Raw genomic sequence first — 11,652 nt, 5'->3', positions numbered from 1 at the left:
ACATCAGGTTCTGATACGATGTTGATCTATTTTTTTTTTTACTCCATGCATTGCTCTTGCTGCTTGTTTTTATTGATTGTATGTAAAGCACTTTGAACTGCAACTCTTGTACAAAATGTGCTATATAAATAAAGTCTTACTTACTTTACATCTTCATTCTGTAGTTTTTATGCATTTTGGGAATATTTGCTATTGTATTATATATATATCTTGCTCACCAGCACATCCGACAGACATTATGGAAACGAACACAGTATAGTATTGGACTTTTACTTTGTCATTATTCAAATGTTCATCTCGTGGGAAAGGCAACAGCTGTGACAGTTAGTACAGCTGTTAGGCCGTTATCTAGATTCATAGTTACACTCATGGTAAGCCTTGTGTTATGCTTTCCCTCACACCCTTGAAAACAAGGACTTTTCACTCATAAATTTCACCTGACAATCATTGAAGGAGCAAGGCGCTCGCTAAATATGAATATGTACTGTGCTTCCCTATTTCATAGGTCAGCCCTATAAGGCCAATTTGGGTTAACAGGTAGGCCTTTTTAAGAGGGTGGCTCACTGCCCTTTGTGTTGTTGAGAGAGAAGGACAGCTCTCCTGCTGTGAGGTAGAGTTGTTGCTATAGTAATATTGTTACGCTACATTTTGAGATTTAATCTTGTTTTGGTTTAAAGTATTTTTTTGTTTTGTTATAATGTTTGCCAAATGCCTGCAACCTGGACAGCAAATAAATATTTGTGCATTGTTTAAAACGGAAACCACTGCTCAGGCAAATTATTTATTTTATTTTATAAATGTGTAAAATACTCATCTTACCAGTTGAATTAAATCGCCAAAGAAGCTCAAATGGAGAAACAGGGAAACATTTAGGGGGGGAAGAAAAGTATATTTGAAGTGCATTTAACCCAAAATGTATTAACAAGTTTTCTTTTTATTATTATTAAGCTATGTGAACTGAAATAATGCGCGGGACCACACATTCGGGAATTGTGCACCAAAGTGCTTTGGAACTATATGTGTGGGAAAGCGCATCTGCCACAACGTTTTCACACCCATGAATGTGTTGGATGTTGAGGTTGAAAGCTTGCAATACGAGGCTCCAGCGCATTAAGCGTTGGTTGTGGTTACGCATCCGCATGAGCAGTGCACAGGCCCCTAGATCGCAGGCGTCTGCAGCGAGAGAACAGGGAATAGAAAAGTTAGAGGCAGCCAGCACAGGAGCAGTTGTGAGAAACGCTTTGACAGACTCAAATGCCAACTGGCTTACCTGTCTACCCAAATGACCGTTTGGGGATGAGGAGGTGCGGGGCGGCTACCACAGAGAAATTCTTACAGAATGACCTGAAATAACCGACCATACCAAGGAAGCGTCTGAGCTAATTGAAAACAATCTTGGACTGTTGCTAGGAACAGAACTTGGGTGGAGTGGGCTGGGATGGGATCTGTAAGCGGTGAGGAGCAGTGGGTTTAGTATTGTTGGTGCAGCTCTTGTTTGACTGATTATAGGCACCTGTGCTATTGCTTGACTAATTAACTGAGGATTCATACATACCTTCCTCAGCTCAGGACTATGCCCTGAAGAAGGCACTAGCCACTACGAGTGGGCATTTTTTAACAGTCCAGTTAGGACATGTCAATATAATAGACATTTTAACCTAAGGAGTGCCTTGGTCTGGAGAGGTTTTTTTGTCTTTTTCTTTATTGATTCTTTCTCTGTTGACACCATAGAGCAGCCAACTCAAACCACATTTAAAATGAAGCCTTTTCATTATAGAGCACGGCTACAACTTTCTTTCATTAAAGAGCATGCCTTCAACTGTCTTTCATTATAGAGCACGCCTTCAACTGTCTGAAATGGCAGTTAACAGCTTTGGGCTAAAACTAGCAGGCTAACTACATAAAGGGAATGGTAATACCAGTAACAGCAAAGTTGGCACTGATAAAACCTTGCTCTTATGCTAACTGGTGCATTTTATATATAATAATATAATAAAATTGTATTAAATAATGAAATTTAAAACATTTGGTTATATTACTCCTTTACATCAGTGAATATTGATTCTGTGTAATGAATGCATAAGATGTATTAATATCTTTGATTGGGAAATGTAGGGTAACAACATTTTTAAGAAAAATTATGGCCTAAGCTTCAGATGTGCCAAAAGTGCAGCATGCGAAAATCCTGAGGAAAAAGGATTGTTTGCGTGTCTTCTGTCCAGATGTAGACATGGCAGGAACCGTCTCATCAGATGGAGTGCGAGGGGCAGGTGTCTCTGAATGCTGATCAGCTGAAGAAGGAAATCCACATCATTAATGTGAAATGAATTAACTTAATACTTCTGATACTACTACTACTACTATACATGGTACTGGAAGAGAATCATATATTGATGATCAAATTGCACATTCAATGTCTCCTAAAACTCACTTATGCCGGGAAAGGAATTGGCAGGAGACACTTTCCTGTTGACTCTTTTTGGCATCTGATAGTTTAGAAGAAAAACAGAAATTTTACTCAGTTGATGAAATGAGTTACCTGCATACATCCACACGGGAAAAGAACAATAGTACAACTTGGACAACTGTGAGAAACATCATAATAACATAACCATAAGCATGGTTGGTTATATATTGTACCTTTATGTTGAACCTCTTTTTGGGCATCTTCAGTTTAGTCCTGCTGGTTCGCCCCTCATCTGCAACAGGCACTGGCTGAGGGGAGGGTGGAGCAGCTTGGGCTGATGGGGCAGCAGTAGCTTCTGTATCACACTGCTGCAGCAGTTCCTTTCTCAAGGCCGTCAGCAAGGTTCTATCAAAAGAGACATCCTGTGTCTCCACAGCTCTCTGCAGGACAGTTTCGGGTCCAAATTCCTTCAGAAGGAACTTGTCCATGGTTCTGGATGTTGCCTGAATCTTTAAGGTGCTTGGATAAGTCTGGAAGTTTGGAGTTCCTGAGGCACTACTGAACTCGGACAGGACTTTCTCAATCAACTCTCGGGAGGAATACATCATATCAGCAGAGGCATTTGGTTGATCCTTGATTTTGGCTAACAGCCTTAGCATCAGAACAGTGACAAAACAGCCATAGTCGCTGCTGTCTGTACCGAGCACAGAGCCTACAGAGGAGGGACTTCGTGTTCTTATCATATCTCTGTCCAGTTCGACTCCTGATTCAATGCGGAGGACATCCATTACTTGGCTAATCATCACCCTGGTGAACAGACCTAACATGTTTTCAAGTTTTTGTGAGGCAGTGCCAGATCGGGTGCTTTGGCTCCTGGTAGAAAATGCTGTGTCGCTGACGTCATCCACTTCATCCGAGAAAATAGAGTCAGAATAACTGAATTCTGCAATGAACCTCTGGATCAATCCAGAGAACAGATCATCGTAGTGACCAGCACTAATATTATCTTCAGCTGTCGACAACATCCTGGATACATCAGAAGATCTTTGATGTCTATCCAGCTCTGAATCAACCATATCCATAACCTGGAAGGTCATCACTCGGGTGAACAGATTGGCCACATCACTAAATTTGCGTGATGGGGATATTACGTCTTGCTCACTAGTTGCAGAAGAATCCACTGGTTCCCGAAAATGAATGTAAGCAGGCAATCTTTGAATCAATCTAGTTATCAGACAGGTGCCTTCAGCTTTATCCAATCCCAGCAGAGAGGGCACAGGGCTTGGGATCCTGGGAAGGGGAACTCTGGCCGAGGCAGCATCTTCCCTGGCATTCCATGCCACAAGAGGAAGAAAATATGGCTGAAGCAAATTCTTGATTGCCTCCTCAGCATAGGAGTAAACCAGCTGAGAGGCACTTACTGTCCGCTGTGGAACTCTCTTCTGCAAAATCTCAGAATCCGAAACGCTTTTGCTGGCAGCCACAGGAATGGAAGTTGGGCTGCTGTCCTGGAGAACACCCTGAACCTGACTAACGAGGTTTTTGGCGATGTTGTGAACATTCCCACTGGATAAGATGCTTTCCAGGATTGTAGTGATTGTAGTGAATGTATCTCCATCAGTCACCAGTGACTCGGGAGATGGCACTGACGATGGAGCCCTTTAGTAAAGATACAGATATGGAGAAATGTTCAAAGTGTTTCATTACCGTGTGAAATGTACATGAGCTGACTTAGACTCTCGCCCCTAGCAGACTACTGGAATGATGCTGACTCCATTTGTGAACTGGGTCATTGCTTGCTAGGTACACACTTTTTGCCTTTTAGCTAAGTGTTTGTGTTTCACAAACCATTCATGTAATTTAGCAAACATTACTTCTGATGTATTATCTCTTTCTCTCTAATGATATATCTCACATGGCATTTGGTTAAGTCACAAAAGGTATGTTTCTGCTTCACTATACCTTTCAGTTGAGGCAATGACTGAGAAGGTAGTGGGTGTTGAGGATCTGCTGGCAGAAGATTCAGCATCCTTCACCACACAGATGTACGCAGGCAGAATCACTGTAATGGAGCTAAGACTCACAACCTTCAAGATGGCCATGCACAGTTCAGCAAACTGCATCCTTGTCATCTGTGGTCAACAACAAATATGTCATTTACTTGTAACAAAAACAGATAATGGAATGACATCTTGATTAAATAGGTCATTTGTAAAGTTTGAAAGGTTCAACTAATCTGCCACACTGTATTGTTGGAACAGCAGTACTTACAGGAGTATGCAATATGCTGTTGAAAACCATCCACTCCCTTGGGAACAAATTTAAGAGGACATTTTAACAGAAGACCTCTGTGTGTATAAACTTACAAATGTTTACCTCTATTATTTCAAGACATTTAAATCATTGTTTGGTTAACACAAAAGAAGCACAACTCACTCCTCAGTGAGATTAAGAATATATTCCTGTAAAGGTGAAACGAGAATCTTCTCCTGAGGTGAGCTTGGTGCAGATTCTGAGCTTGAGCCATCAGAGTATCTTGATGAACTAGGCTCATCCTGAGGAGGATTTTCTGTGTATGAAGATATAACAGAACATTTCAGGTTAGCTAACCAGTTTATCCTCAAAACCAAAACTTTATTTATGGATGTCAAAAGAAAGACCACAGTTATATTAAAAATGGCACTGACCTTCCATGGTTCCAATCTTGACTCTCACTTAATGTGACTGTCATACATAACAACTTAGACATCTACTACCACTACTACTACTAACTTCAGAACACTACATATGTAATCGCCTGCATCACAAAGGTAAACTATGTCATAAAGCATAGCAACCCATAGCAACCAACCATGAGGTTCTTTTCAATATCAATAATGAGAAAAATGTCCACTTTGACTGATGATAGGGTATGCTTTTTAAATGCTTTTTCAACAAATGCTAATACTGAGCTATGGAGTGTGCTGATAGATGTTTTACGTGCATTCGACTACAAATATGTCACAGCAACACTAGAGGATAGGGCTGGTGGCATGTTTTTTAATTAGTGGTAATTTCCCATTGAAAGGCTCCCCCTTGCTATGATAGTACCTCCTTTGCAGGGGTGTTTTGTCCTTAAGGGCGAATTGGGCGACGCACTGCCAAACGGGAAAGGGAGATATTTGTTTCTGTCCGATTCTACCACTAGACACGTCTGATCTGCCTCTGAATGTCATTGTCCAATCAGGCTAAAGTCGTTCTTCCAAGTGCCCCGCCCCTTTTGGGCGATTTTGGGCGAAGTGAGGCTGAAGCCCCCTTAAAATGTTCTTCAGCCCCCCCAAATCATTTGGCATTATTGGCTTTAAAAAAATAATAAAATTAAAAAAAATTAAACTATTCTGACACGGACAAGTTATTTATAACTCTAACATGCTACTTATGTGCGTGCGTTCTGGTTTGTATGTTTACTCCCCCTTCAAATTATAATCCAATAGCCTTTCATCATACTTTACGATATAAACCCCGGGCACTAGTACCGTCTCTCGTCAACGACAGCCAGTATTATAGACAAGGAGTTCAAAGTAAATGATGCACGGAGTGAAATTGTAAGTACAAGAAGTGACAGAATGTGGCTATCTGTAGTTGTTAACGAGTGTTACCTGCTTTAGGTTTACTTGATATGAGGCAAATGAAAGCGAATATTGTAGTGGGCTATGTTAAAACTAAGCTAGCTTGCTACTTTGTTAGAAACTGTCACCAGTTAGCAAGAGTGTGAACGAGCGAATTCGAAATACAAGAAATAACTATCGACATCTCTCTATTCTTTGCATTGATATATCTCTCTAGTATTTCAAAACAAAATTATCAGTCCCTATATAATGTTGTTATTTATAATCAGTTAATGCTAGTGAAAACTAAATGTCATAGTGTACCTCATAACGCTATTGTACCGGTATATCATCCAATTCATTGACCAGATGGATATAAGAACATTCTTTAGGAGAGGTGGCAGCTCCGCCCAGTCAGATGAGAGAGAGAAGCAGGAGATTGACAGGGCTGAAGGAGCCGGTGTGATGGAGGTTAGTGGTCTACAGGTCTAGAAGGAAATGAGTGGAGTTTTTTTTTATTTTCTTCTACTGTGGTAGAAATGTATAGGCATTTGTTGTCAGGCCTAGGCTACTCCAAGGGTTAGCCTAAACTAGATTATTACATGATATTTTTATGCCAAGTCATAAAATTGGCTTCTGGATTTCGATCAGTTAATGTTTCAATGTTTGAACTTATCTTAAAGGGTCATGCAGAAGGAGAGGCTGAGGCAGAGAGTCAGAGAGAGGAAGAGACAGACCAAGCAGCTGCAGCAACTAATGATTTAGGTGAAAAAGACACAGGGCCCAGACAGGTTAAGCTGAAGAGCTACCCACAGGACAGCTTTGGTGCTCAGAACAGGTTATTTCACCACAGCTGGTATATTTGTGTTGTCAAATTTCACTATGACCCTGTCATTCTGTCTCTTGTGTTATCATATACTGAATTCCAGCAAAACTACAGAGCAAAATCACACTCTTTCTGATTAAACCAATCTATGAACTGTCTGAAACAATGGATATCCACGGCCCCAAATGGGCCTTAAAAAAAAAATTGCCGCGCGCAAACATGCCACTCCCCTTGGGGCTAAGCCCCCCCTTTCTTTGAATCCTAGAAACGCCCCTGGAATCGCCCCAGACCTCTCTCATAGACTCTCATGTTAAATCCATTTTTATTCACAAAACATGGCTCTCAATGCAATCTCTATGGCTTCCGGGAGGGCTCGCTCCACCATCCTTTCGTCATACCTAACTGTGTATTTAAGGACATCATACGGCTTTGATCAAGTCACATTCAGTCAAGATGGCTAACGTTCAGTGCAAAAACTAAATTCGCTCCTTAAAAGAAACTCCTTTTAGTCGGCATTCCAATGAAGATACATTGACAACAAAAGAATTAGGACCTATTAGGGCAATCCTACACCCGAGGATTTTCCAAGAATTGGTACGAAAGAAAATCGTGGCTAGCAGTCTGTGAACGCGGTCTGTATTTCTATACTACTGTCACTTTTCACAGGTTTCACAGTGTGGATGTTAGCTACTAGCACTAACACTGAGTTATTTTCTATGTGATTACTTATTTTGCTTTTGTAAGCCAATACTTTAAAGATAAAAGTATTGATCAATAAATATTATTGGTTGGACTTATATGTTGCCCCTTCTTTATGTTGTTATTGGACATATCATGTGTCCTGTTAAGCTATTTTACATCATACAACATTTGAGTAATGTGAATAATGAATAAGTGGGATCATTTATTGTGGAGCCATATCATTTTTGCTTATGAAGGCTCCTGAATGCAACTTTCTTCCATAGCTTTCCAACTGTAACTATAGCTACTCTATGTAGCTAGAGGGGACATCTTTATTTTGTGTGCTGCCCTCTAGTGGACAAAAAGGTATTGCTGTATGAGTTAATCAGCTAACACCAAATTGATACAATTGTCTTGCTTAATGAACCTACTGAATGGGTCGCCTTAATCATTATCAAAAAAATTGCCTCCCCTGAGAATTTTTTTCGGAGCCGCCACTGCTCCTTTGTATAACCTCCTTTCAGTCCAAGATCTAAAGACAGGTATCTAATGCACTGTTGATGTTCTGTTTTCTGAATTGACATTGACAGTCTCTCACTAAAGTCAAAGTCAAAGAGTTTATTGTCGCATACACCAAATTGCTTCAGTGCAGCGAAATTCTTAGGACTTGGCCAGCAACATCTACGCAGTAGACAGTAGATACAGATAACAAAGTAACAGAGTAACAAATACCAAAAATAACATATAACACTATAACATATAACATATAGCACTATAACATATAACATTAACGAGTAACAACAACACAAGAAGAGCTAGCAGCAGTTTAAAGTGTGAGGAATATTAAAATAAGTTAAAAATAAAAAATTGTGCAAATATATGTAGGAAGTGTGGTTGTGTGAATGGGGGAGCAGAAAGTGAATGGTGATGGCGACTGTTCAGTGGATCAAAGTTGCTGATTCAGAAGCCTTACAGCCTGGGGGAAAAAGCTGTTTGTAAGTCTGGTTAGGGCTGGGCGGTATGACGGTATATACCGTGCAACGGTAGAAATGTGTCTACCGGGAGAGATTTGGCCATACCGTTTCAACCGCGGTATACTCTTATTTTGAAATCCAATCGATCTATTTTTAGATAATGACCTCCGAACTATACTTCATCCCTCTTATTATACAGTAACTCACCAAAACAATAGACATTCCTCCAAAAATACCTCTTTAACGATTTTGTAGCCGTTTTGTGATTTCTGCTGAGAAATAAAATAGAACTCTAAAGTTTCAGGTGTTGCGTAGCAACCCATTACTTCCCGTTACGTTAAATGACCGGACTACTTGCGGAATGATATGAAAGATGGTCAGCGGTCATTACATTTTCGCAGCAGCAAATTACAGACCTGCAAACGTTGGGGTGGCCCATTCAAATCAACTGAACTTTTTTGAACATTCTGAAGAGCCGTATAATACGATACCCAGTAACATTTTTGACTGTCATGCCTACTTGTTGAGTAATCCTCGACTGTTGGGCAAGATTCAATATACTGAAAAATATGGACTGAAAAGTGTCTAGTGTAGGCATTTATTTTTCAGTATTTCAAAGTGAATGAGCTGTGAGAGCACAAGAACAGTGAGCGTCTAGCAGCTATTATCATATACATGTATGTATGTCAACGGCGATTACGGCCAAACCAACGAGATTCTAAGTAATATGGAGACAAAATTTTTTTTGGTACTCCACGTAGATCATAAACCCTTGAATATAAAAACGACTCAGTGAAATCGGTTGAGAAATATAAACGTTATCTGTAGGTGCCATATGCACATCTAATGATTTTGGGATACAGGCCTCACTATACAATTGTTTATGAAAGGTATTTAGTATTAAGTTCATGATTTGATTATCGTTATTTACATTATTGTATAGTATATGTACTATTTAGTATTCATTCATTTCATGATTTACCTCCATTGAGATATTGATTGATAATAGGTGCCTGTAGCTTTAAGGGCATTGTTTTGGTTTAACTGCGCTGCCGTAGCTAGGCAGTATATGACCTGTGGATGGCACGAGAGGTTAAGGAGTCTCACGGTTTTTCTGACCGTGTCGTGTCGCACCACGTGTCGTGTCGTGTCGCACCACGTGTCGTGTCGTGTCGTGTGAACTTGTTAAGATAGTTAGTCAAGGATACATTATAAGTTTTACATTACATTTAGGTGGATTATTTAATGTTTGTTAATGTCTTTGCTACAAATAAATATTTAAAATTCATCTACATTGGAAGACACACCTTTTTGGAAAAGAACACGCGTCAGCCATAGGCTCCACTACGAAAATAAGAAGAGTTTTATTGGAAAACCCTACATTCAAGTCAGAAAAACCTTCATCTCCGGGAGGAAAGTGGACTTTGGAAAGGACAAGGCTCGTGGAAACTGGACTGCTTCAACGGACAACGTTTTCAAGGTATCTCGTTGAAATTAGCCCCCGCATTGTGGATTGTGGAAGCTAAAGGAAGCACGGTAAGCAGTGGAAATTTGCCTTGCTAAGTTTGGAAACTGATCAGAGTTCATGGTATGAGCCAAAATGAATACACGTTCGTGGATTTATGCAGCCAGTGGAAATGTGGATAAAGGCAGCTGAAGAGCGCGCGAAACAAGCTAAAGAATGTGACGCAGCCATTCAGCCAGCAGACAGTGTGTCGATGGTGTCCTCTGCTCAAAGCAGTTATAGCAGAAAGCGTGGGTCAGCTGTCGGAAGTAAAGTGTCCAGCACATCCTCAGTGCGCCTCAAAGCTGAAGTAGAGAGAGCCACATTACTTGCACAGGCTGCAGCTCTGAAACAAAAGCAACAACTTGAACGTCAGGAGGCTGAATTAAAAGCAAAAAGAGAAGCTTTAGAACTGCAAACGGCTATTGCCGCCTGTGATGCTAAACTCAAAGTTTTGGAAAATTATGAAATTGAGCGTGTAACATGCACACATGTAAGCCCTGTAGGTGGAATGACTATTGAGTCTGGATATTTACCATTAGGCCTACCCGTGGGTCAAAATCCAGTTATCAACCTGGAAAATGGACAAGGTGAATTCAGGCCACTTCAACCCCAGTCTACTGCCGTGCAACAGAGTAGTGGTAACTTTGTAACAGATGACTACACCGTTGAAACGCTCTGCAGCGTAATGACGCGCCAGAACAACATCACAGAGTTAATGGTGAAGCAACAGAGAATGATGACACTGCCCCCATTAGACATCCCTACTTTCAGTGGCAATCCATTAGACTACAATGTGTTCATAAGAGCCTTTGAACACGGCGTAGAATCCCGCACTGAAAGCCTCAAAGACCGTCTCTACTTTTTAGAGCAGTTCACTAGCGGGCAGCCCAAAGAGCTGATAAAGAGTTGCCTTCACATGAAATCAGATGCAGGATACCACAGGGCCAAACAGCTACTCAAAGAGCATTTTGGAAATGATTATAAAATCGCCATAGCCTACATGAACAAAGTGTTAAACTGGACACCTATCAGGCCAGAAGATACTGAGTCTTTGAATGCCTTTTCACTCTTCCTAACAGCCTGCTGCAACACCATGGATGAAGTGAGTTACATGGAGGAGTTGGATAATGTTGCAAACTTGAAGGCTATCGTAGCAAAGCTTCCATTCAAGTTACGTGAAAGGTGGAGAAGTGTTGTGTGTGGCATACAAGAGCGATGTGACAGAAGAGTCAAATTTAAAGATTTAGTTGAGTTCATTAACAAGCAGGCCAAAATTGCACTTCACCCAGTATTTGGTGACATAAAAGATAGCACTCCAGCTAAAACGCCCCCAATTCAACCAAATTATTACAAAGAACAGAAAAAAGGCATAATCAAGAAGTCATTCACCACAAGTGCCATACAGCTGGACACATCAAAGAAAAACACAGGCTCAGTTGAGCACACAGATCCTGCCTCACCAACGACACCACCGTGTCTCTTCTGTAAAGGTGAGCACGCCATAGAGACATGTAGTAAGCTTAAAGGCAAGCCACACAAAGAAAAAATAGAATTCTTGAGAAGCAAAGGACTTTGTTTTAGCTGCCTTAAGCATGGCCACATGAGTAAATTCTGCAAAGGAAAAGTGAGCTGTGAGGTGTGTTCCTTGACTCATCCTACACTGCTGCACA

General features: G+C 40.7%; 1 protein-coding gene across 1 annotated transcript; it reads right to left on the bottom strand.

The window, feature by feature from the left end:
* Positions 1-2,518: 2,518 nt before the first annotated feature.
* On the bottom strand, positions 2,519-4,709 carry LOC116220538. The gene is made up of 4 exons (XM_031568074.1): positions 4,679-4,709; positions 4,370-4,539; positions 2,641-4,066; positions 2,519-2,539 (listed from the first exon to the last, which is right to left on the bottom strand). The coding sequence occupies exons 1-4, from the start codon at positions 4,706-4,708 to the stop codon at positions 2,519-2,521; spliced, it is 1,647 nt and encodes a 548-aa protein (XP_031423934.1). The 5' UTR covers position 4,709.
* Positions 4,710-11,652: the final 6,943 nt, after the last annotated feature.

Source organism: Clupea harengus, chromosome 1 (assembly GCF_900700415.2).
Source record: "Clupea harengus chromosome 1, Ch_v2.0.2, whole genome shotgun sequence".
NCBI lineage: Eukaryota > Metazoa > Chordata > Actinopteri > Clupeiformes > Clupeidae > Clupea > Clupea harengus.
The sequence above is the reverse complement of the archived record's forward strand: the minus strand, read 5'-3'. Positions and strand labels throughout refer to the sequence as shown.

What these genes read in the sequence shown, in the direction of transcription:
- LOC116220538 (XM_031568074.1), bottom strand. Translation starts at nt 4,708, where the DNA reads ATGGTTTTCAACAGCATATTGCATACTCCT. An exon ending in GTCATTGCCTCAACTGAAAG is followed by an intron (nt 4,067 to 4,369) that starts GTATAGTGAAGC and finishes TCTTTACTAAAG; the next exon opens with GGCTCCATCGTCAGTGCCAT. An exon ending in AAAAGAGGTTCAACATAAAG is followed by an intron (nt 2,540 to 2,640) that starts GTACAATATATA and finishes GGATGTATGCAG; the next exon opens with GTAACTCATTTCATCAACTG.